Genomic DNA, 27085 nt, shown 5'->3' with positions numbered 1-27085 from the left:
ATTGTTGCAGCTTTTACAAAGATTGCTTCTAGATGTCAGGAACTGTGATTAATGTGATGCGTTTCTGTTCTTTGCTTTTATTTTACACTGTTAATTTAGCATACTTGGGAAATGGCAAGACAATAAGCAAGGAATTATATCATGTTGATTTTAGTGACTTGCTTGGTAAAACAGTATTTTATAAAATGGTTTAAAGATTCTAGGAAGCAAAGGAGAAGGAACATTCTGGCAACAGTATCCTACATTATTTTCATAGATTCATTATAGTCTATGTTAAGATTAATTACATTTTTTCTCTTGTAGCTGTAAAGAACTTCTAATTTTTAATGCAAATCTCTTGATAGCAAATTTAAACCTGTTTTTTGTATGTCAAAGTACTCTTGTAAAGTTGTATTTGTTGTTTTTTTTAAGGTCAGTGTAAGCACTTTATAAAGAGCTGAATATAAACATTGGAGACAGTTGTAGCTGAGCCGTTTCCATGAGGCCCATTATTTATTTGTCATTAACCCCATTAATTAAGAAATTAATGAAACAACTAGTTTAGTTGACTTCAGTGTATTATGCTTTGCTTTATAAGGGTTAAAGAATGGAATAAATAAGTTATGTATAAGTAGTATAGGGTCTGTATGAATTTAATTTCATGATTTTAGTGTACTGGCATGTTTTGTAAGGCAGCTTCAGATTTTATACTTAATGTGCTGTTACTGATAAAAATTTGAAATGTTTATAACCTAAAGAACTCTAGCATAATGAGGAATATATGGCTTTATCCTTCAGATCATCTCCCAACATACTGTCTCTGTCTAAATGTGGCAAGTCACTGCATGAATTTGAGAATTATTTACCTAGAAGAGTTGATTATTTCAGCAAAACCAGGGACAAGTAGCTGCTGTCTTGCTTTTTTTCTTGGATATTCTCTAGCTGCCACATTTCATTTTGGAAAAGCAGTGCTCTATTTTAATTAAACAGTGTATATTAGGCCCCAAGGGTGGAAGCCACTTCCTTTTCCTTCCTCTTTTCTGCTTCCTGGCTTGTCTTTTTAACATTCTGACTAAAACCTCATGTAGCTTGGTTTTTGCTTTATTGGAGTATCTGTAGTCATTCATTTTGAAACACAAATGCATGGTTTTATAGAAATATATCAGTGAATGTCACCATCTAACCCAATTCTTATTTTCAGTGCACTCGTGTCATGTGGACTCCACCTCTTCGTGAAAGTTTCTCATACCCATTCCTTGTGATGCAGATGTTGCTTTTGACCTATATTCTCAGGTACCTCTCAGTTTATACTGGGTCTTTACAATGCTTTAAAGAAACTGATTGTCACAGGACATTTATTTAAGTGCCTTTATTTAAATATTTATTTAAATGCCTCCCTGTGCTGTAACAATGGTATCATTAACAGAGAAACTTTCCTGTGGCTGTTACATTACAGACGCTGCACCAGTAGAACTGCAGTCGTATTACTCACTTATTAGAAGGAAAAACTTTGCAACTTGAAGACATGATTAACATAAAAATCAGAATTACTGTGTTGGCAAATACGTGTCTAAAGTAAAAATCAGAGTTTTTTGGTTGATGTCCCTTCCTTCCCATGAGAAACAAGCTGATACTTCATCAATTGGTTTTGTCCCTCTTGGAGAGTGGTATGTTGGCTGCACATAGAGTAAGCCTATGCTTTGCAACAAAGGATGCTATAGGCACCCATAAGCTAGTATGTTCTTGCAGTTTTCTATGACTAATTAACTAGTCTCATTAACTAGTTCAATGATTTGGAGCAGTCTAATTACGTTAATGCAGGGATGCTCTTGAGTTCATTAGCCGTGCTTTTCCGTGATTATTTCTGGCTTGCAACATGATTATTACTGTCGTGCCTCTGTTTTAGAAAATAAGCATGACCATTCATACTTAAGGGCTTCTCCACCAAGTCCATTGCATCAGATTTCCAATGTATTTATGATTTAGTTGAACTTAGTACTTATAACCACCAATTTTCCTTTATTAGGTCATACTGATTTGTAGTTATTGATGTTTAAAGCAAAAGTATTTCATGCTTGTCACTAATTTGTGGATTTTATATGAGGAAAAGATATGTGCTCTCTAGAATTTAGTGAAATTTGAAACATGACATGTCTCAGAATTGAACTTGAATCAACACAGGATTAAATATTTTAAATAGCATTTATTTCCAGACATGAAGAATAGACTGGGGTTTCAGTTACAGATGAGTTTCATGTACTTGTCATTGTCTCCTTCCCTGAAACATCACTCAGGATTCCTAGCAGAAAGTAAATATGGAAGAAATGTGAGAGAGAGGAGTTAAATCACTTTCAAATGCAGACCACTCTGAAACAGTTGTGATTTCAGCTGAAATGGAAATGGTTGTGACCTGACTATAGAGTCGTCACAAGAAGGTGAAGCACTTGCAAATGACATGCTTTGGCCTGCTCTACTGCATACTGCCAGGAGAAGACTTGTTTGGTAACCAGTGAGTCATCAAACAGTTAAGGAATCAGAGCTGTTGTCATGGAAACTCAAGAAAAAAAGATATTAAATTTACTTGGGCAGTGTTGTTTGTAGTTGATCAATATTGCTAGCTATCTTCCAAGGTAGCTGTGTTTTTATTGCATTTTCTATTGTACTTTTCAATTATATGCAAACACCTGTGTAATTGTACTTACTGATGCCTATTCTGTCTCTTTTTCCCAAGGATTCCGAGTATTAATACAGGAAGCTTGATTGCACTGTGTGTTTCTAATATCTTTTTCATGCTTCCCTGGCAGTTTGCTCAGTTTGTTCTTCTAACTCAGGTAAGCCCATATTCACCTCTAAATAGCCTCTTTGTCTAACCTGGACAAATTGACTGCTTTGTATAGACAGCCATTGAATTCACAACTAGACTTTCTTTTTTAGCCAGATTTCATTCTCGCTGTCAGGAAAGATTCTTACCCTTTACCACATCAATCTTGCTAGTCTTTAGTTTAAAAGTTGACTGTTTACACCTCTTATCATTCTGTCTCCAGATCTAAAAATATTTACTTTTCCCACATAAACAGCCTCTAGCCTGAGATCAGTACCTTAGAACAAGAAAAAAAACTTTGTCTTTTGAAGCACAAAAATAAAAAAAAAAAAGGCATTGATCAGGCTGTTAAAAAGTTTTAAAACCAGTGTTTGCATGGCATGTAATAGCTGGCATGATTGTGCATGAGAGAAACTTGTCACTGTAACCTGTTCAAGAAACTGAGCCTGAAATTTGAAAATTCAGGTTCACTTCATAATTTCATTAATTTCCCATATGACTTTTAAGAGGCTGTCTAATCCATAAGTCAACAGGCCTTATTTTCCTCAGCAGCAAATTGTGGATGTTTCCATACTTTGCTGAAAACTTAGAATTAATGAGTAATTCTTTTGTGGTTTTGACTGGTATATTTTGGGTTTTTTGGTTTTGGTTCATTTGGGGTTTTTTGTTTGTTGGGGTTTTTTTCCATTTTTGTTTGATTTGGTTTATTTGGTTTGGCTTTTTGTTTGTTTGGTTTGGGTTTTTTTGTGTTTGGGTTTTTTTTTAATGTTGCTCTAAATTTAAAGTTGAAAGGTAATGTGTTAGTGCTGTATTTTGGTGATTTGGATTTTTATAAAGTTGAATACTTATTTCGTAAATATTCAACTGTATTTGATAATTCTTATTTAGAGCACCAGAACAGGATTTTTGAAAGAGATAATTATAAAAGACCTAAGTACTTAGCAAAAGCTAGCAATAAAAGTTAATGATTGTTAGAATAATCTTTTCTTTTGCATGAAGGAGTACACCAGAGGAAATTGTTTTAACTTCCCTTTCACTTTTGATTTTAGATAGCTTCATTATTTGCGGTGTGTATTATGGGTTATATTGACTCCAGCAAATTACAGAAGATACTGTCTGCTCATATGGTAATGCTTTTTAAAATAAACCTTAAGTCCCCTCAAACAGGTCAAAGCATGAAAAGAGACCATTTGTCTCAAGTGTTTTAATTGCACAAAGGTTGAAAACATGCAGTGATAGGGGAGGGAGGGGTCTGGATTGGAACTAAAATTGGGTTTTGAAAACTGCTGTAGTCTTGACCATGCAGAGATCTTGTGGTTTAACTGTCTGGGGAGACACTTAAAAAGGAGGACAAGAAAATAAATTTTTAAGTTGAAAACCATTTTTTTTTTCAAAACTGTGCGAGAAAGTCAAGAATGAAGGGAAATGATAAGTAAAAGATGTGTAAGTTTCTGCATAATACCTGATTTTAATTTTTAAAGTTGAGATAATGATCAAGTTTTGCTTTTTGAAGTGAGATTACAGTTTGAAATACAAAGGAAGATGTAGACAAGTTTTTTTAAGAAATGTGATGGTGCTTAAAAATATTTTATGCTAAAATTGTGCTTTGCTAACTCAGTGGATGAAAAGAGACTATTTCCCCAGAAAAGAAACTAAATTATATTTCATATGTTTTAAAACATTTTTTTGAAATACTGTAAATGATAAACTAAAGGCAATGTTAAGTTCTATGTGATTTATTTCTCATGTAAATCCAGGACAAAATAAGCAGATTTCTTTGGTAGATTTTTGACAGAAGCAGGATGACATACTTAAGCTTTCTGGCTTATGTCAATAACTATATCATCATTTAGGTGCTGAAGTGCCATAAATAGCCTATTTTCAGATAGATAAACAGTCATGTTACAGAGACAGCTTATTGAGTCTGGGTAAACTGCCAGTCTGTTTTGTGGTGTTTTCAATTTTTGCCTCCCTCCTACCCTCCTCCTTCTGTGGAAAATGAAAGTCTGAAGAGGGGAGTAGAAAAGTCTGCAAATTACTGTGTTATTTTTCCTTATTCCTGTGTATAAAAGGAGACAAAGTTTGCTTATTGATTTTTGGCCTCCAAGTTGGAAAATGTAATTCAGATTGCTTTCTGTTAAAAAAGAGAGCACAGTAGATCAGGATGGTGGATAAAAGTTGTATTTCAGCCTTGAATTAGGTGCATATGTTCAGACAGAGTTCTGCTTCCTTGACTTTGATGGTGATTGTGTTTTAAATAAATGTTTGTCAGTTAGGAAGAAAGAAGACATCAAACATTCTATTAATTTTTACGTTTGTCCAGAATTCTAAAATGTAACAAACAGGATGAAGAGAACTAATACAGTAATTTAGAAAAAAATTAATATGTTAGAAATAGCTTCAGAAATTTATCTGTTGTATTACATAAATTTATCCTATGACCAGGATTTGTTCTTGCATACTTTTAATGAATAAATTAAAACAATTATCTACACTTGGCTACCTAATCAGTGTTTTCAGAACAAATCTGCAAGTGTATCAGGATTGCACTTTACTGTAAAGTAGGTGTTTTTAAATTTAAAGCTGTTAGCACATTAGGTAATCCTTACCTTTTCTATTTTAAATTGAATAATTTTTATTTTCTTCTTTCAGGTATCTCTTCTGGTGTGTTTTATTCTGATGTTTGGTAATTCAATGTTACTGACATCGTATTATGCTGCATCTTTAGTAGTTATCTCGGTAAGTTGCTTAAGAAGGATCATATGCTGTGCTGAGACTGCAGTGCTGTACTGTTATATATGTATTTATGTGAAATGTGCAGCTGCTGCACTACCAGACAGATGAAGAACCTCTCATGTGAAAAACAGAATTAGACCATAAAGATATCTGGTGAAGGGGTAAATACTAATTCAAGAAATTATGGATTTACACCAAAACCTCTTCATAAGAGAAATTCAGTTAAGACTCAGCTCTTCTACTTTTATAGTTCTCTTCTTTTTATTAAAATATAAAATATACCCTGTATGTAATTTTGACCAGAGTAACTGTAAAACAAGAACCATGAGCAAGAAGGAGCTTCATTTAAATGCGTCTTATTGATAGTAAATCCTCTAGTGCAGAACAAATGACTAAGCCATATATAACAGTGGTTTAACAATGTTTGAAACTGCTGCATCATACCACTGTGTTAGCAAAATTACTCACTGAAGATTCATCATCTCACTATTCATTATCTTAATTTTTCTTTAAATAGGAAAAAAAACCCACAAGCTCTTTCAGTTTTGTATAGTTCCTCATAAAGGATTTATGTAAGAAATAGGAGAGAAAGTGTTATTTAGCTTGCTGCAAATCGTCTTAATTTCTGATTCTTTTTGTCTGTTCATATTTTGTCAGCAAGAGTGTGACAGTTTCTCACTAGACTGTTTCTATGCTAGTAGTAGACTGCATTGGCTGCATATTTGCTGTGGTACAGTTTGCTTGTTATGAATCTGTTCTAGTTTCTTGTAGCAGCTTTTGTAATTATATATTAAGAACGGGTTGAGGTGAGTTGAGTTCCTTGCCTGTTTTCTACTTTGATAAAAGTATTTGTTGATTTTGTGTTATTTGGATACTTGTATTGGCCTCAATCTCACATATGGACTGGATTTCTAGAAGCTTTTAATTACATTGTTCATCAAATTAGCCTAAAATGGGTCTTCCTTGTGTCATAAAATGAACATGTTGTGCAACAGAAAGGAGTGACTCCTACCACCTTCCATGCTCTGTTGCCTGACTTGAAAATTGTTTGTATTAATGCTGCCAGTAATTTATTTTATTCTTGCTTCAGTCTCTTGTCATTCACAGAAGCAGACAGAACTCAGTTTCCCATTGGTTTTGATTTAAAGAAGCTTAGAACTGAATAATACAGAATCTCCTTACTTGTTTAGGAGAAAAGTAGTCTTCCATAATTGTACTCGAACTGCAGTAAGAGTTATTTTGTTGGCAAGTTTTGCCAGTGGAGGGTGAAATCATACTATATATATTCATATGTCAGGTTGTATTAATTATGGAAGATTTTTTAATAACTAAGCATATGGTGTGATAGGCTTACCAAAAGGAAAAGCCTCTCATTCAGGGTAGGGGAATAGCTTGTTGTTATTACGTTACCTGAAAATGTGCATTAATTTTTTTCTATTAGGGAATTCTTGAATGGAGTCCAAAAGTCTTGAAAAGGCGCAAAAGAGAAGTCTATGTATGGGTAAGGAATTTCGAATATTTTGAAATTTCAGGGAAAAACTATGACTTTTTTTTGTTTGTTTTTGTCAAATACAGAAACAACTTCTGGTTTTGTTTCTAATAATTAAAAATCAAGGGATGTAGCTGCAGTACTGTCTTTAATAAATTGTCAGTGTTTCCAGCAATTAGTGTTAAATTCCTGAAGAAATAAAGAGAGCATAAACACACATTTATATCAGAAAGCTGAAATAACCTTTAAATGGCAACACATTTAATTTCACATTGACAACTTTACGTGTTTACAAAACCTAAGATCTGTATGGAAATCCTTTTAAAGTAAAGGTCAATTTAGAAAAGGCAAGTTAAAGGGTAACAGTGCTTGCAGAAATGGAGATTAAGGTACTGCACTTGATATTCACTAAAATGTGGTTATCTATAGAATTTTTTAAGGATATTTTTATGACAACAGCAAACATCTTAAAATTGCATAGGGAAGCAAGTCAGAGTAAAACACTGTAGAGTGTGTAGTTGAGGTTGGAGAGTAGAAGTCATGTCCAAACAGGGAGAACACTCCCAAAACTATTATGAATAAAATGTAACACTGGAGAAAACATGAGAATTGACTTGCTGCATAAGACATAATGTTAACATGTAAAAACACCTGAAATGGGAGCCTACCAAGACTATGCCTGACTTAAGACAGGCATTCTTATTAGGTGAAGGGTAAGCTGTTAGCAAAACTGGATGAAATTCATACAGTTATTATAAAGGAATTAGAATAGGAAGGAATTAAATATTTATAGGAAACTGCAGTGCATGGCTACATACCTAGCTGTAGTACCAGGGGAAATCAGAGTGCAGGCAAATTTCATGTCAGTTTTCTGTAATAGAGATCCAAGGCACTTGTGGAACGGCAAACTAAAAAATCTGGGTTTGTAAAAGAATAAAAACTTGTACGATGAGGAAGGTGTTAAGCTGTATGTACTTGCAGAGAGACATCCAATGCAGCCTTTGTCAAAGGAAGTCGTGCCTTGCAAAAGTGTTTGACTCCTCTGAAGGATGTAGATAAGGGTGTGTGGGTGAATGTACTGTACATAAATTTCAGGAACTTTTTGGAGAAGCTGTCTAACTGGAACTATAAAAGAAACTAAACTCCATGAGATAAGGTATGAACATTAGAAGGTCAGAAACAAAAGGGTGGGATTAAATGGCAAGTTTTCAAAAGACCATCACCACCCTAAAAATGTATATGAAATAATTGATCCTGAATAAGGTGCTACCATTCAGCAGGGAAATCTCACTATTCTTACAAAAAGTTCTCTGAACTTACCAATTCATTACTGAGCAGGCACCAAAAAGGAGAATACTTGATGGAAATCACAGAGAAGGACCTGTAGAGAAAGCAGAGTTTCTTTTTTTTATTTTGTAAATTCATATGTAGCATTGTAAATATTGCCTATAGTCTCAGTCAATGTGTCTTACATTAAAAAAAAAAAATAAAAACTATAATGCCTTCCCCCAAATTCTATTGACTTTGAGTATGAAGATAATTATTAATGTAGATTTACCAAATAGCTGATATTTTAAAATATGCTAGAATTCTACATCTTGTAAAATAAAGGTAAATACGACAAAGCCAGTGAAGAAAAGTAAAATATAATTATAACTTTTTTAGTGCCCCTTATGGTAGCAGCAATAAGCTTATAAGGAATAAGAAAGTTGCTGTGGAAGAAAAATACCCAGAGGCATTCAATAAAGGATTAGGATACCTCCTAGATATTTAGGTTTCTCAGCAGCCATGAAATGAGATGATTGAATGCAGCCCATTGTCACATAAAACCCTGGTTACATTAGGGCAAAGATCAGTTTTTTGTTGCATTGTCTCTGAAAGCATCTGGTGTGAGAAATACAAGATACTGGGGGCAGGTTGTCCTGTTCACTTGATCCAGTTTTATAAAGAATTTGCTAGATTAAGCTACACTGCCAAGAATTTAACCTTCTTGGTACAGGAATAAACTTGATACATAACTAAAAGTAGTAACTGGACATGCTTTGTTTATATTCCCTTCAACTTCTAACCTTAGATAATCTTGAGATGGTGCTATAAATCAGCAAATTCCTCCAAAGATTTGAATTACCAGGCTAGCACAACCTGATAATATGGAGCAGCTCTTGTCCAGGAAAAATTCTTACACACTGATATGTGCAAAACAGATGGAATAGACAGCGAGGCTGCCCCTGTTTCAAGATAACTTTTCTACCCCCTCTGCTGCACTGTTGTATGCAGTAGTACAGCTGTAGTTTAAAGCAGTGGCACAAAATTATTTCAGCTATAACATAGAAGAGTTTATAAGTAGTAGCTAAATTTAAGAAGCCTTCAAAAAAAGAAAAAATTTGTAAAAGTTAAAGACATCAATTTAACTCTAAATATATTTTTCAAGGTCATTGAAGGATGTGCCTGGTTATTTGGGACAGTCACCTTGAAATACCTGACTTCTCTTGTGTTTGGAATAGCTGATGATGTAAGTTCTATTATCAGAATATCTGGTTGGTATCTTTCAAAAATCTTGTCACTCCTAATATTTGATTTTGACATCTTACTGATATACTTTCCTGAATTTCCAGAATTTGTTTTACAGAGGTGAGAGAGAGATTGTATATTTGCTTTTTCTTTCATTATGTATTATCACTTTGAGATGTTATTACCAAAATTTGCAAAAACACAAATATCTTTACTTTTGTCTTAGTGAATGCTCTATGTGTTTGTTTTGAAATGTGGATTTATAGGGCTTTGTTTGTCTTGGGTATCTTCTACCTACACCTTTGTTTACTCAGTTTGTCAATTCACTTTTCTCTGAAACTAATTTTCAGGATAGTTTTGAAATTATTATTGTAACAGGTACAGCCTTTGTTATATTTCACCCCCTTTATTCTATTGTTAAAAACTTGTCTGCAGATGTGTATCAAGGGGTAAAAGATAACGAAGATCACATCTTAAATATGACTATGCAAAACTATAGCCTTGTTGAATACAATCACAGTGATAACACCCTTTTTTTGCTGTTTTCTGCTTTTTATTTAGCACCATACTATCTGTGTTAGACTCAAAGATGTTATTTAATACACTGGAAGTAGATTTTTGGTGCTCTTGTAACAATACTGTACTGTAAGTGATATAAACTTCTGTTCTAATTAAAAATATTTCTCAATACAGTGTAATTTCTCATATTTATACTACTTGGTTATGGAAAACAGGACAGTTTTTGCTTACTACAGTTTGGTATTTGTTTCCTGTGTATCCTCCCAGGCTCATATAGGAAATATATTGAAATCTAAATTTATTGGCTACAAGGATTTTGATACATTAATGTATACCTGCGCTGCTGAGTTTGACTTCATGGAAAAAGAGGTAATTTGGTCAAAATATGTGATTTTGGTAGAGGGAACTTATTGCTTTATTTTTATTTGTAACTTAAAACATTTCAGAACCACACCTCCTACTGCCATCATAAGTTCAAATACATACTTGAAAAGATAAATTAATGAACTAAAGCTAAATTTAATTGGGTTTGTTGCATTTAAGTGAACTTAAACCGAGGCAGTGTTTTGATTTTAGATCTAAGATATATGCTAGCTTCAATGACAGAAATGCTTCCTCAGGAATAAATGAAAGGTTACAGTTCTGCAAACAAGATTTTATGGGGCTCTCAGTACCTGGTTTTGAGTGTATGGAAAGCATACTGAGAGCTGCAAGGGCCTTATGTGATAAGTTTAGACCAGAGAACAGCATTGAAGGTTCATGTGGCATTAATAGACTTCTTTTAATTTATCACTGCCTAGATATGCATTTAGAATGTTTATAGATTAGTCAACCTATAGTACTCAAATTCAGATGAGATACAATCTATTTCTCATCTTTGAATGGCTTGCCAAAGAACTGGAAATAATTTACTGATGACCCTAGTATTATGTCTTTAGTATGATTGCTGAGTAGAGTTTACATTTACATTTTACTCCAGAAAGGTCTCATTATATTAATTTATTTTAAATGGTGATTGAAATAATTACAGATGAAGGGAAGCAATTAATGAACTTGATTTCCATTTTAGACTCCAGTAAGATACACAAAGACTCTGCTATTACCAGTTGTTCTGGTGGTTTTTGGGGTAATCGTCAAAAGGGTAAGTGATTGATTTTGTGAGTCACCTTTACCTTGAACTTACATTTCAGTTTTGTTTTTTTTTTTGAAGGGATTGCTATTTATTTATTTATTTATTTATTTATTTATTTTATATGGGAAGACATTTATATGGGAAGAAATTGATATGATGACTGCTAGGTGCCTGCCAAGCCATGCTGCCATTCCTTACCCTCACTATGATGGGGGAAGAAGAGTAGAAAAATATCATGGGTCAAGATAAGTACGGGGGCCTCACTCTCTGATTCACTGTCATGAATTGAGGAAGATCAGATTAAATATTTTGTGAATTAAAAATAAAATGCAAGAAGAAAACAAAAACTAAAACCATCTTCTCCTCATCCCCAGGCTCAATAGGCCCCTTCCATAGGCCGCAGTTGTTTTAAGAATGGGATCGGCATAGGTCCTTTCCGTGGGGTACGGTTCTTCAGAAACAGACTGCTCCAGCATGAGTCCCCCACAGGTTGCAGCTCCTGCCAGAAAACCTGCTCCTTTGTGGGCTCTTGTCCACAAGCTGCAGTTCCTGCCAGGAGCTGTTTCCTTTGTGGGCTTTCTGTGGGTTGCAGCATCCTTCAAGGCATGCGCACCTGCTCTGGCATGGGGTCCTGCACAGGTCTCAGGTGAATTTCTGTCTGCTCCACCATAACCCTTCAGTGCCCTCCAGAGGAAAAAAAAAAACAAAAAACTTACATCACTGTGGTGATGTTCTCCAAAAGCTGCAATCTCATCGTTCTCATGGAGCATCTCCTCCCTCTCCTTCACCCTTGGTGACTTGAGTCTCGTTTCACGCCCAGTTTTCTTGCTGCTCTCTCGTAAACATGCTGCAGAGTTACCTTTTGTAAACATGTTATCAATAGGGGCCCCACCAGTGTTGCTGATGAGTTCAGCTTTGCCCAGTGGTAGATCTGATTTGAAGCTGTCTAGAACTGGCTCTCTCTGACATGGGAGCAGCTCCTGGTCTCTTCCTACAGAAGCCACCCCTGCAATGCTCCTGCTGCTGAAACCTTGACATGTAAACCCAATACAGTCAGAAAAACACAGGTTTTCAAGAACATGTATTTAAAATTCTGTATTCTCATTACAAAGCTTTTTGCAAAGGTCCAGTCCTGTGTCAGTTAGAAGAAATTTCTGTTATTTAGCTGATGAATACTAAACTGGAGTTTATAACTGTTTTTGTAAATTTGATTATGTATAATTTGTGTAAAAACAACTTACAGTTTGCACAGGAACAGATGGGATAACTGCTAACTGCCTGGCTAATTAAACATCCTCTAAAAGAAGTTCTGGCTAAAACATTGCATGTCTTTTATCTTAGCATTATCTCAAAAAGAGATTACCCAGGTGTAGTTTAATTTAGCAAATGCTGAAAATGCTTCAAAATGATTTTGAAAGTACGTTCATACTTTTTGTTGTCTCTTGTTTTCTTCAGGCAATTAAATATATTCTGTACTCCTTATCTCACACAGGCCGATATGAAAAGTAAGTATTATCTTCTTTTTTTAATGTAGAACTGAATTTTGATTTGCTATATGCTACAAAGTTCAGAATTCTACATTATGTAAGTTCTTTTTGAAAGGTTAGTTGTGTGCAGTTCAGTATTGGATGTATTGCAAATGTATGGATGTATTGCAAATGGTGTTTTTATATTATAGCTAAAATGAAAGTTATCTAACATGTTTTAGACATCTTAATCCATTAATGCATAGATTTTATATCTAATGATTTACTTTTCTGCTCTTTTCCTAAAGCAGTATTTATGTACTTTTTTTTTGCTTTTTTACTATATATAGTAAATACAAATTCTTTTTTCCCCATTAATTTCTTCCTGGTTATAAAGGTACCAGAGTTTCATCTCATGGAATTAATTAAACAAAACTTGCTAAAATCAATACTCGAGATTTCCAAATAGATACAGGGATTGAAGAAGATAGTTATGATTTGCAATTTATTTCAAAAATTGCGTAGAGGGGTGAAAAAAAATTCTGACACTCAATTCATGCCTACTGGATTAGTTGCATTGTCTGATGCCATTAGAGATTATCTTAATATAAAGCCATTTCTTCTGTACATAAATAATGATGGATTTTGGGTTGTTATTTTTTTCAGAGAAGAACGTTTTAACCATGGTGAGGTAAGATTCTTTTTCTGCACAATTTTATTCCTGTGTTAATGTAAATACTCAGTATTGAAATGCAGGTTGCAATGGGCTGATGCTGATTCATATGGATTTACATCAACATTTCCCTCATCTTAAGCTGGGTCTGGTATGCCACCAGAATAACTCTGAAATGTTGAACAAAGGAATATACTGGCTAATGGGGGTGATTGTGCAAAAGAGGAATCTTGGGCTTTTACTGTAGCTGTTCCAAAAGACACTGAAGCTAGGCTGGACCTTCTGTTTTCCACATGGAGACTGAGAAGGAGATTGGTTCCTTTACTGGCTTTTCACATGACATGTAATGTTCAATTTCTGTTTTGAGATAGGCCATAATGAAGGCCATAATGAATGTTGTACTACACATATGGTTCTTTTTAGTAAAACTCTGCAAAGCAACATAGTGTGTCCCCCTCTGGAGCCCTTGGCACAGGAAGAATGTGGACCTGTTAGAGCAGGTCCAGAAGAGGTCCACAAAAACAGAGGGATAGAACACCTCTCCTATGAAGACAGGCTGAGAGAGTTGGGGATGTTCAGCCTGGAGAAGAGAAGGCTGCAGGAAGACTAGTGGGGCCTTTCATTGCTTAAAGGGGGCCTATAAGAAAGACAAGGACAACTTTTTAGCAGGGCCTGTTCCATTAGGACAAGGGATAATGACTTAAAACTGGAATCAGATAGATTTAGGCAAGCTATAGGGAAGAAATCTTACTACAGTGAGTGGTGAAACGCTGGGATCAAGTGGCCCAGAGAGTTGGTAGATGTCTGTCATGGTTTAAGCTCAAGTTGCCTTAGAGAAGATTTAGATTGGATATTAGGAAAAATACCCAAAAGAACTATCAAGCAGTGGGATAGGCTGCCCAGGGAAGGAGTTGAGTCACCACCCCTGAAGGCATTTAAAGACATGTAGATATGGCATTGAGGTCATGGTTTAGCAGTGAGCTTGGCAGTGTTAGATTAATGAGTGGACATGACCTTAGAGGCCTTTTCAAACCTGAATGATTCTATGATAATCAATCAGATAAAAGCACTGATTGCAAAAATGCCTCTATTTAGCACAGCACTTTGACAAGTGACATAGATTAATGTTAGAAGTAATGAGTGATGTATCTGATGCTTTTTAGAATACTAAAGCAAACTGCCTCTGATTGTGTCATTATCAAGGATGATCTTGTTTTCTTCTCTTACTCCATACTTGTGTATTTTGGGCACTAAAAAGCAGGGTCTCTTAACTTCTATAAAGAGGTTAGACAAGAAGTTTTACATATTCTGTTGTTGTCTAAGTGAAGCCTGTTAATGGCTAAGGTTTTTTTTAATAGCTAGCTGTTTCTCTAGCTCCTTTTTCTTTTATTGATAATGTTTTTCCTTCCTGTTATTCCATTCGTCAACATACTACAAGCATTCTAGATAAAAGATTACAGAAAGTCATTTTCACCATCTGAAATATGAATGTCTTTATTTTGACTTGGACTCTTTCAGACAAGCTCGTCATTTAAGCTATACTGAAAATGAAGTTGTGTGTTTAAGGCAGAAATGAAAAGTATGCAAATTTGCTTCTGTGTCTTGTGGTTTCTTTTTTTCTTTTCAGCTGGTATTCCATGCATTGCAGCTGTTGGCATACAGTGTCCTAGCGATTTTAATCATGAGACTAAAGCTGTTTTTAACACCACATCTGTGCATTATGGCTTCCTTGGTGTGTTCAAAACAGGTAAGGTCTTTTTTATCCTGTAGCTATCTCAGTACTTAGAGTATTACACAGATATTTGTCCTAAAGCAGATTTCTCTGTGTGTAATTGCTGAATCTGAGGGTACCAGATAAAAATAAACCAGATTATATTGCCTGTCAAAAATGGTTCCATTCTCCCCTCTTCCCAAATAAAGCAAAAGTCTTGCTTTATGCAACTTGTCCAACTGCATTATTATACGAGTTATTATTATTATACGAGTTAGCATGCTGTGTATCAACCTTGAGCACAGGGAGACATCTCTTAGATTTTACTGTGTTTGCACACCTCTCTGCCACTGCAAGTTTTTATTGACTATTAATTTTATCCCGTGTTTCTCTTTGTTTACACTGTGTTTTCACAGCTCTTCAGAGCTTACTGCCTTGCATATTTCCTGCCTATTAATTCTTTCTAGAAGTCTCGTTTGCAGTCTTGCTTGTTGAAAACATTTCAGTCATAAAAATCAAAACTCATATACCTAACTCAGACTTAATCTTACTACTTTGAATAATCTGTAACATCAAATGTTAACTAGATTTCCTCCAGATATAAAAAGTCTTATAATAGGCTTTCCATGTTTCGTTATCTGTGTTTCTGAGAAGTGAACGTGATTAAATCTCTATTTAAATAGCTATTTTAGAAGCTTTGAACATGCAGCAAAAGTAGGGTAAGTAGTCCTTTGTCTGGGAAGCAGGCAGGAAAGGTAGATTGAAAAATGTCTGAACAGCTGGGCCTGAAATCAGTGGTGCCAAATCTGGTTGAAGGCCAGTAACCTGAGGGGCCAGTGCTGGGTCCAGGGCTGCTCAATGTCTTTGTTAAGGGACTGAATGGTGGGGCAGAGGGTACCCTCAGCAACTTTGCTGATGGTGCAAAGCTGGGAGAAATAGCAGAGTCTTTCACGTGGTGCCCAATGACAGGACCAGAGGCGATGGGCACACCCTGGAATGCTGGCAGTTCCCTCTGAACATGGGGAAACTTTTTCACTGGGAGGGTGAAAAGCATTGGCACAGATTGCCCAGGGACGTGGTGGAGTGTCCAAAGAGTCAGGTCCATCCTTGGAGGTATTTGGAAGCTGGACATGGACCAGGGGCACTTGGCTCTGGGTGACCATGCTCAAACCAGCCTTCAGAGGTTCCTGTCACCCTGCACTGCACTGTGGTGTGGTAGAAAGTGTCTAAAGGAGAATTAGGGTGCTATGGTGAAGGCAGTTCTGTCTGTGGAGCAGCTGATACCCATGTCAAACAACTGGAAGATGAGTGAATGAGACAGATTTATGCAAAGAGGAGAAAGCTATATCATGTTAGGCTAGCTGAACAAATAATTGTTTCCCAGAAAACTGAACTGCTTCCTAAATGATATTTAGAGAAGAGTAGTTCTTTATAACACTGGACAGATTACACAGTATCAGTCTGCTTAAATGTGCTCATCCGTTTCTTGATGCCTGATGTACTTGGCGTAGGTGAAAGTGCCGCATGTTTGCCAAAATCAAAGGTGGCTTTCTTTAGCCACCTTGTATTGAGTATTGGGACTTAGGAATTTCCTCTACATGCTTGCTATTCTGGAAGATTCATAGATGTTCAGTTTTGCAGCTCTTAGTTGTTCTTGAAATGCTGGCATCCTCTTAGGTGGTCTGGTTGTTCAAGCAAAAGCAGTTGCATTGGTTATTTTTCTAAGTGAACTTTCATAAGATATTTCTGAGTAATTTGAAATGAAGCTGCTTTTCAAAAGTCAGAGGAACAAAATGAAAAAATGTTCTTTTAACATCCAATTTCTAGATAACAATTATGATTTAGATTAATGCTGTCCAAAGTTGATTTGTTCTTAGTTCTTTTTTAACTGTATATTTCTTGATGGACTTTTCTGCCCTGTTGGTTGTGGTGGTGGTAGTAGTAGTAGTAGAGTTTTGTAGTGAAGTTCAGGACTAAAAGTATTTATGTATTTTGAGCCACAGTAAAATCTGTGCTGATTTTTTTAGCTGCATGGTGACTTTTTTTTTGAAGCATCAGAGTAATAACATTTCAATAATTTTTCCTGGATTGTTGTGTGTTTTTAGTACTGCAGCTGAGGTCATCAGGCCAGTTTGTGAATGCTGGTGCTTTTCATAATTGTTGCATGTTGGATCTTAGAGAATGCCACATGTCATAAATGTGTAACTATTGGAAGGGAGGACAGTGGACAGTATTTTGTCAATATTTTTTTTATCTGCTGCTTCCAACTGCATTTTGGCCCTTTGATTGTTCTGCTGTTTCGTATTGTAGAGTGAGAGTAAGCTTCTCAGGGAGCTGCAATTGCAGATTCTGTTCTGGGAGCTGCCCCTGTTGGATCAGGTGACTATGGAGGCATAGTTGGCTTGAAGGAAACAGGTCATGAGTGCTAGGGAAGGGCTTTAGATTGCTGCAGGTCAGACATTTATTTTGTGCAGAAAGGGATAGATGACCAGCAGCACTACATAATACAGCTTGGGAATACCCTGGCCCTGGCTTGGACCTGAGGAGAAGTGTTCAGGTGAATCCAACTTTAGGTGAACAGCATAAGGGAAAATAAAATTGATTTCCTTGTCCTGTTATTAATGAAGGTTCTTTTGCCTGTTCAGCTGTTCCCAGGTTGGTGCTGATTGATAGTTGTAGAAGACAAGCTGGATTTTTTTCCTGGTCTGACAGATGTGTGCTTGCTTTAGTAGAGAGAGGCTGATAATCTTCCAGGCAGTACAGGACTGTCTTCAGCATGGTAGACAAACACTGGCCCATAAGGCTGTTGAGCCACCATTGAGCAGATCACTCCTAAGACTTAAACAAACAATAAGAAAACTTTTTTGTTGTTCTTGTTTTGGTTGGTTTGCTTGTTTTTGTAGGGCCAGGAAAATATGAAGTGTTTTTTAATGAGCTTTTTCTATCTTACTGGCAGCTGAGGAGAAGTGGTTTTTTGAGGCTGAAAAATGTAATTGTATGTGCAATACTGATGCAGAATTTCTTGGATGGAGGAAGATGAGATTTGTGACAAAATGATTTATTAACACTCAGTACAGTATATCATTGGATAAAGTTTTAGATGTTTGAATGAGCATAAGTTAATAAGTGACAGTTCAGTTTTACAGATGCAAGAAAAATTTAAGCAAATTTAAGATAAGCATTTATCTTACTGCAATTGAGGTCAACACTATCCTTTCATCTAGCAGACCATGAAAGCTTATCTGCAGTGGTATGTTAGTATATCTAATTTCTTTTGAGGCTAAAAATTACTGTTTGCACATGGAAAAGAAATTTTGTATGTTGTGTTGTTTCAGCCCATTGCGTGAATCTCTGCACTTTCCATTTTCCCATTACCAGCAGCTTGTGGCAGCTGATGGGCAATAAAAATGATAATCTTCTTTTTCTAATAAAGAGTATTTTTATTGTCTGGAATGCTTTCTGATGAAAAAAAGTGACCTAATGTTGATTTTCATTGGAAAGTAATTCACTTCATAACACATTATCAAGAAAGGATTTTTAATAAAATAAAAATATAAAGTAGCTGCATCTTTGCAAAGGGAGTAACTCCCTTCTTCTGTACAACTGCATTTAAAGTATGAGAAACCTGTGATTAGAACCTTTACTTCTCTTAACTTCAACAAAGAGGAGTAATTAAATTAGGGATTGGTTCAGTTTTGTCATTAAACTTACTGTTTGTGCTTCAAGTTAGGCCCATATCTCTTGTTGTTACTGTTCAGATTTTGACTATTGGCAGCCTCTTTTGACATTTCCTCTTTCTGTTAGGGAAATGATACTATCCTGAGTGGCAATTTTGATAACAAAATAAAATAGCTGGAGAAATACTTAAAATATTCATTTGGGGAAAATAACCAAAAAACTAAAAAACAACCCAAAACCTTGAATTGATAAAAAAACCCCAAAAAACATAAGGAACAGCATCCAATGAAAGAAATGCTTTTTTTGAATTGCATGTATATTCAATTATTCTAGGCTCCTTGTGTAAACAAAATAGTGCTAAATTCAGAGACTTTGAACATCAATGAGGCTCTGTAAAAGTGTGACAGTAATGTAATTTTCTTTGATTTTAAAAGTTGTGGAACTGTCAAAGTTCTAAGATGTCAATGAAGTGACATTTTTGCAGCTGTTGGTGAAAGGGAGATTTGCACATGTAGAGCAGCCTACAAATGAATTAATTTCACTTCATCCTTCCAGATCCACACAGTGGTCAGGCCTGTTTGGGAAATTAACTTTCCCTGGATAGTATTGCTGTTCTTCTCTGAGTGTTTAGTGAGTCTTTAGGGATGCGAGTAGAGTATACTGTATTTTTTGAGAGGTGGCTGAAGAATTTTAATAATCTGAGGTAGTTTGTGGTTAGTTCATAAGAAAGATAAAACACACTACTTAATTGGTGTAGTCAGCCTTGTGGGAGCTTCTGCTGAGAGACTTTCTTTCATTGTTTCATGCTTTAATTGAAAAAACCCAAGTAACAGTACTATGAATGAAATGTATTTATTTAGTGTGGGTTTGATATTTTTGATGTGTGGAGCCTTCGAATTGGGAAAAAAAATATAGTTTCCACTTTCTTATTTAATGGTTCAGGTATGGATGTGGTAAAGTGTTACTGCTCAAATTAAGCTTCCACACAGCAAATTTAGTACTACTTTTTTAACTACCCCTTTTTATGTATTTATGAATATTTGCTTAGTGCCTCCACAGATTGTTTTTAGGAAACAATGCAAGCCCCAGTTCAAGAAAGGAAAGAGTGGGGTATAAAGCAGCATTAAGCTTACTGTCCTCCAAGTCTGTCTTTCTAATATGTTTCAAAAGTTTGCCGTACAATCTCTAATCTGTATACACAGATAAAAACTCTAGATAGAAACAGGAGATAAAATACTGTTTAAGTCCTGTTAGCTTTATTGAATCATCTTTCCTTGCAGATTTTGATATCTGAGATTTGACATTCAACTTTAAAAGTTTACATTAATATGAATTTTTTAAATTCTTTTTTTATTTATATAGAATTGCAAATGTAATGTGAAATATTTGTTAAACATGAGTAATTCTTAGGAATTGCATTCTGAAATACAGTATCTATTGTATATAATATTATGTTCTGAACTATATTATAATACTATGAATTATAATCTGGAGTTTAGTGGAGAAGAAATAGCAGAGATGTTTTATAGTGCAATATATGTTAGATTCCTCATAGAGAAATAAAAATTAATTGTTCTGCATACAACATTACAGAATTGTTGTCTAGGAATTAATTGATTCTTGCATTTCAGTTGTTTGGATGGCTCTTCTATAAAGTCCAGCCCAAAACATTGGTCTTTGCTATTTTAGCATTGATGACAATAGAGGGATCTGCAAACCTTCGAACTCAGTGGAACATCATGGGAGAATTTAGCAATTTGCCACAGGAAGAACTTCTAGAGTGGATACAAGTCAATACCAGACAAGGTGAACTATTTAATAATGTAGGATGTCCCCATTTATTGTGAGGTTGAACCATGGAACCTGTCACAAATGACTGCAGAGGTTTTGCTACTATCTGCAACTCTGGCATGTCTACTTGTCCACATAAAAGCTATGTCCAGTGAAAAAAAGCACCCGAAGCTGTCTTTGTTAGACTCCTGGCTACTGGTCTGGAGGTTCTAACCACTGGTGGAGTATTTTCAACAAAAGCATCTTTGCCAAGTCCAATTAAAATAGGTTTTTACTTAAATGATGCTGGTCTTGTATGTGGGTACATGATCAGCATTTTTCTAGAGGAGAATTAAAAATGTCTATGTGTGTTGTGGTTGCACCCCTCCTTTTCCTAAAATCTGTCAGAAAACTGGTTGGAAACAAGGTACTTGCCTTTCTCAAGGGAATATATGTTAAAGCCATAGTGAACTGAGATTTTACTGCCCGTTTAACACTGATGAAAGAGTTGTTATAATAAGTATGTTATTCTACCCGTTCAAGAAAAATGAGTTAATTAAATCTCCATTCTTAGATGCTTAGTTATCTAATTGCTTATATTGAGTTCAAGGTTACAAAAAACCCAAAGTAAACCACTGATTTTGTGCATTTCCTGTTGATGTCACATACGGCCTTTTTAAAAGGCCATACCCTACCCTTTTTATGGTTTTCCTATGGGATTACTGCTCAGATAATTGAATTGCTTCTCTAATTGTTTGATTCCTCATTTCAAAAATGCCCTTGATTGTGTATTTCAGATGCAGTTTTTGCAGGAGCAATGCCTACAATGGCGAGTGTCAAATTGTCTACACTTCGTCCTATTGTAAATCATCCTCACTATGAAGATGCAGGATTAAGGTAAATTTTACAGTTGAGGGGTTTTTGTGTCTGCTGTTGATTCTCATAATGTCTGTAATACACAGTAGGAATGGCACTGTGTTATATTGTAAAATTTGTTAAAATCTCATAGAACTGGATTTGTTATTTCAGTCAGAATGGAAACAAATTATTTCTTGAGGATTTGCGTTCATCAGAAAGGATACACTCTAGGGACAGATATGGCTTCAAACTTCAAAGTCAGAATTAGGTTAAGGAATTTTATTTCATCAGTTCAATTATATCCTTTCTTCATTCTGGTTACTCCTGACATTATAGACAGATATAATTTTTTTTCCAAGATAGCCAGTGTATTTATTTCTATTAGCTTTCTGTGGTGGGCTGTCATTTTTTGTGATAATTGGTTAATTATTGAAGCTGAAATTTTGGGATGGAGTTACTAAGATTTGTACTCTTGTTATTTTCAAAATCAGGATATTTGCCTAAATTGAAATTGATTTATCTGAAAAGGTCATGCATTTCTTTTATTAAATTTAATAGTGTAGCATCTTTTTTTTTTTGTTAATTTGGTGAAACTGCTTAAAATAAATCCAACACCACAAGAAGGCAGCAAGATAGAGGGGGATAAAAGAGAAAGGGCAGGGATTTATTTTACATGCCTTATGTCCTTAGTTCTCTGCCTGGCATTAACTAGCTTTAACTTTTGGTCAGACAGTGGGACTTGAATGATCACTGTAGGTCCCTTTCAACTGAAATATTCTGTCCTAGTTACAAAATCATGGGAAAAATAAGGTACAGGCAATACCTGTATTAAGTGTCAGAAGATGGATAGGCTTTAAGAGCGTCATGCTTTGCACATTCAGAGGAGGATATTGCTGGATATGATATGAACTGGCCTGGTTTGGAGGGACCTAAAGGTCATCTGCTTCCAAAACAGGATCATGGTGTCCAAGGGCTGATTTTGCTTGATGACTGTAGGTGGACTCCAGGTCTTGTGCTCTTCATTTCAAAATGTCCCAGCAAGGGCAGTGTGACCGTAGTGACCCACAGTGATGGGGATCTTTTGTGGAGAGACTTGGCACAGGATTGATTCCTCCTGATTACCCCACTCCAAGCAAGCTCATTTCTAGTCTTGAGTATTCCATGGTGAATGCATTGCTTTGACATCTTTACACTTGCAGTTCACAGTAACCATGGATCTTGTTACACAGTTGTCTCCTGCTACAGAAAAACTGCACAACTTGTTCTTGGAATCCTTATATTTCTGAAGACGTGATCATACTTCAGCAAATGGCACTATTAATGTAAACTTTGCTTTGGCATAGTTACCTTGTGAAATAAAAAAGCCTTCCTCTCCAGTCTAAGGTTAAAGCTTACATTTTCATGCTCTATTGCAGCTAACACTTAGATTTTTCTTTTTGAAGGGCCAGAACTAAAGTAGTGTATTCCATGTACAGTCGAAAACCTGCAAGTCAAGTAAAAAGAGATTTGATAAAACTAGGAGTGAATTACTACATCCTTGAAGAGTCATTGTGTGTAAGCAGAAAAAAGTAAGTAATCTCCCTCTTTCTCACAAGAATGATACACTCCTGAAATACGTAGTCTAAAATTCATATCAAATTTTGATTTGTGGTTTATTTATTTATTAAAATACATTTTTGTCCAGCATCTGTAGATAGTAACTGATGTAATTGACTTTACCCTCATTAGCAGCCCTGTGTTCTTTGTGTGAACCTGGGAAGCTCTGTGGTATGAGTTTTTAAACTTCACTGTAAAACCCTGAAGGAAAGAAACAGTTATTCTCTGATGGCAAGAACAGATGTGTATGTATAATGAAAGCCTAGTATGAATAAAAGGTGCAGAGTAAAAGATAGTTGGAGCACCAAAATGTTATGGCCACTAACAGTCAATAAAAATTTTGTTACATTTAAGATGTTCTCCAGAAAGAGCTATGCTTTTACTTCCCCCCTCACCCCGCCCCTTGGTTTTTGGCCCCCCTTCTCTTTCTGGCCTCCAGAGCAGAATTAGTTTGGATTTTTGATTTCATTTTCTTTTCATTTAGAATAAAATTAAATGTATGTGTTCAATTTCTTTTCTGTTATCTTTGATAAAATTAGAATATTCACAGTTATTATAACTTTGAAAGGCAGTTTTACAGGGAATTGATGTTGGCTGTGATCTTTTATAAAAAAACAAGGAATTACTACTTTTTTAAGGTGTTTTATTTCCTGAATTTTCTTTAGAAATGTTAGCAATATGTATATCACCTTCCATTTTATAGGAAGATTTAAGGGTCCCTGGTAATGTATAATGTGTTGCATAATATGCGTTGTTTTATGTGCTTCCTCTTCCAAATTAATTCTTTATTAATTGCATAACCACAAAAGCCATTCTCAATGCTATTTTTAAATTACTGCTATATTTATTGATTTTGTGATCTGATAATTTTTCTAGTATAGAGACAAACTTTAAAAAATACAGATGGCACAATCAAGTATTCATGGGGCACTATGAATGAAGCTTCATGAGGCTTTTATAGCATTTCTTCATTTCCCTTTTCATATTCCTGTTTTTTAGGCCTGGCTGCAGTATGCCTGAAATTTGGGATGTCGAAGATCCTGCTAATAGAGGAAAAATTCCTTTATGTACCCTTATGAGCAAGGATTCCAGGCCATATTTCATCACAGTATTTGAAAATAGCAATTACAGAGTCTTGAAGATTCCAAAGGAATAACATTTCAATGCAATGAAGCATCAGTCTTTCAAATCTTTAAACTAGTAACTGTAAGAATTCTAAATCAGAAATACCTTTTTTACTAGACTTAAAATGGAAAAATGTGTATTTTATTTTTTACCATTTTAAGTGAATTCTGATTATAGAAATATCTTAAACCTAACAGTTTGGATTTCTATTTCAGGGTCAGTCCCTTGAGATTTGCTATGCAAATGATTATATGTTTGCACATTTTATTTAACACTGATCCAAAAAGAGCTAAAAGTAGCTATGGAAAAGTTCGTAGGTGGACTTGAAACTTCATTTTTTTGGTGCATGTTATTGGAATCCTATTGATATTAAAAAAGAAGACTAATAAGGGTAATATTTGCAGTAAGCAATAGTTTAGCTTCTCAGTGTCCAAGGGTTTTTAGCATTCTTATGCATTCAGAATAAGCTGGCATAATATACATGAAATTTTTAAGGGAAAATGCTTTATTCAGGAAAAATCTGTCATAGCCTTAGAAAGTTACTAAAATAAATCCTTCACTGCCTTAACTAGACCTTCAGCGCCTAACTTGATAAGAAATTACTTTCAAAATTTAATGCCCTTTTTCCTTTCCCCATATATTAGATCCTGCCTGGACTTTTTCATCAGCATTAAAGAAAAACAAAATTTATCCCAGTTGTGCTATGGGTGTAGTCAGTTATGTGGGTATAATTGGTCCAGCATCATTAGACTGGTTCTGCTGTTTTTCTGTCATCTTGTTGTCACACCAGTGTTATAATTAGATACTAGAGAGCTCACTTTCCGAGATACCCAGTGCAAGGACACCCTTTAGTCGTTTATCTGACTTGGTAGAATTTTTGTATGTTTATTGCCATTGGGAGCTATCACAGTAATTGTGATTCTACTGCATCATAAGAGTGCTAAGGTCTAAGATGTTTCGCCGTGTGTTGTTCATGGTTTGGATTTGTTTCAACTAGTTTTTTTTGTTCACATCAGTCTATTGGTGTGACTGGTCTTTCCAGCCCTAATAGCATCTGGTGATCCTGGATGTTATAGGGACACCATCCATCACGCCTGTAACAGTGTCAATTAAATGGGAACCTGTGATAAAGTAGTAGTATAACAACTGATCAGTATTCTAAAACATCTTATTTTTTTATAATCTGTTTTATTGAGAGGGTGAGGGAGAATGGCTGAAAATGCATTAGCTTTTTAACTTTTACAGAATAGATTTTGGAAAAATTTCTATAAGGAAACTCACAAAAAAAGGGCTTTTGGGAAGTCACTTTTTAAAATGTTAATTGAATTCAAGGAAGCATGAAAAAGTCTTTATATAAACATTGTGACTAGTGTTTCGGCACAAAAAGGTACTGTATTTTTATGAAGTTTATGCCAACTGTTGACATGTACTTATGTGGTTAAATAAAAAAGAGAAAGATGGAAGTTGTGCTCATGTTTCTGGTAGGTGTTACACTTCTCTTATGTCTGTTAAACTGAAGTTTAACACAGTTACCACAGCAGATATGATTGGAGCCAAACTTTCAACTAAAAAATGCACAGAAGGGCTGCAGATGATTAAACCAAAATCACACACCTCTTTCTGGCTTCCTTTTTATTCAAAATATCAGTGCAGGAATATGTGGAAAGACTGGTGGAATGTAGAAACATTTGAAAGGTAAGGTTCAAAGATGTGCTTTAATAAAAATGTTCTTTTTTATTAAATAAACATTTGTTGAGGAGGTGACTGTTACTCAGTACATGGCCAGACACTGCAAATTTGCATCTCTAGGGATATTATTTCCAGCTGTTCCTCTATTTAAGCTGCTCTTAAACCCAAATAATTATTTTCATCTGTTGGATATTAATGTGATAAAATTTAATAATGAAAAAATATGGAGTAAAAAAAGCAACATAGGATTGTGAGGAAGAAACCTGTGAATTCTTGAATCAGTGTCCTATGTTATGAATTTCCTGTCATCTCAGTAATTTGCTCTCCGTTTCAAAGGAAAGAATTTTTATTTAAACAACACAACATTTAACACATAGGAGCACCATGTTAACATTATGCTTATCACTGCAACCTCAGCCAGAAAACACAAGTTGGAGGCTTCTTAGCTTTCATTGAAGTTGCTTCTCTCTTTGCAAGATCCAAATCGATAAATGTGTAACACAAGTAAGTTTGGCTTTAAATACATGCAGGCCTTAAAGTAATTTAGGCACAAAGCTGGAATACTTCCATACTTGAAGACCGTTTCCATTACATTTTAGTAATATTGTATCATCGTGCTGGTTTTGGCTGCAAGCTGTATTTTGGTAGAGCCAAGGCGTACTGCCACACTGGCCGGGAAGTTGGGGGTGCGTGGGAGGTGGGGATGAGACACAGCCAGAACAGATGACCCAAAATGACCAAAGGGACATTGCAGACCATGGCATCATGTTCAGTGTATAACAAAGTGGCGAGAGGGAGGAAGAAGGAAGGGATGTTTGGAGTGATGGTGTTTGTATTCCCAAGTCACTGCTGTGGGTGGTGGGGCCCTGCTCTCCCAGAGATGGATGAGCACTTGCCTGCCCCTGGGAAGCACTAAATCAATTCCTTGGTTTTTGCTTGTGTGTGCAGTTTTTGCTTTCTCTCTTGAAGTGTCTGTATCTCAGCCCACGACTTTTCTGGCTTTTGCTCTCCTGATTCTCTCCCTGATCCTGCTTGTGAAGGAGTTGAGCAAGTGCCTGTGTGGGGCTTGGCTGCTTGCTTAGGTTAAACGATGACAATCTGCCTGAAATGTCTGTTGGAATCCGAAATACTGCTTGCTTTGTGTGAAATTTCTTCAGTACAATGGGCAGAATTTAGTACCAGACTTCTGATAATTGTGCAAGCTTAATATTCAGTATGGAATCCAAATGAAGCACCTTTGTGAAATGAAGGTGCTAAGTCCTATTCAGTATTGCCCTGCACTTCATTCTATTCATATACCATTTAAAAAAATGCTCTTTTGACTTTTTTTGC

The 27085-nt window shown here is 35.5% G+C and overlaps 1 protein-coding gene across 1 annotated transcript in view; it reads left to right on the top strand.

The window, feature by feature from the left end:
- The window catches only part of DPY19L1 (dpy-19 like C-mannosyltransferase 1), a 44766-nt gene extending 19239 nt beyond the window's left edge, over window positions 1–25527 (top strand). Inside the window, exons 9-23 of the mRNA XM_071429640.1 lie at window positions 1181–1272; window positions 2711–2810; window positions 3850–3927; window positions 5453–5539; window positions 6978–7037; window positions 9457–9537; window positions 10323–10424; window positions 11125–11196; window positions 12643–12692; window positions 13320–13344; window positions 14954–15073; window positions 20347–20521; window positions 21283–21382; window positions 22786–22911; window positions 23939–25527. Of these exons, the coding sequence (XP_071285741.1) occupies window positions 1181–1272; window positions 2711–2810; window positions 3850–3927; window positions 5453–5539; window positions 6978–7037; window positions 9457–9537; window positions 10323–10424; window positions 11125–11196; window positions 12643–12692; window positions 13320–13344; window positions 14954–15073; window positions 20347–20521; window positions 21283–21382; window positions 22786–22911; window positions 23939–24095 (1425 nt within the window). The 3' untranslated portion in view covers window positions 24096–25527. The remainder of the gene's footprint in view (window positions 1–1180; window positions 1273–2710; window positions 2811–3849; window positions 3928–5452; window positions 5540–6977; window positions 7038–9456; window positions 9538–10322; window positions 10425–11124; window positions 11197–12642; window positions 12693–13319; window positions 13345–14953; window positions 15074–20346; window positions 20522–21282; window positions 21383–22785; window positions 22912–23938) is intronic.
- The last annotated feature ends 1558 nt before the right edge of the window (window positions 25528–27085 follow it).

The sequence above is a fragment of the Agelaius tricolor genome, unplaced genomic scaffold (genome assembly GCF_023055355.1).
Source record: "Agelaius tricolor isolate 1412-34295 unplaced genomic scaffold, bAgeTri1.0.p SCAF_6, whole genome shotgun sequence".
NCBI classification, from domain to species: Eukaryota; Metazoa; Chordata; class Aves; order Passeriformes; family Icteridae; genus Agelaius; species Agelaius tricolor.
This window is presented reverse-complemented; position numbering and strand designations above follow the sequence as displayed.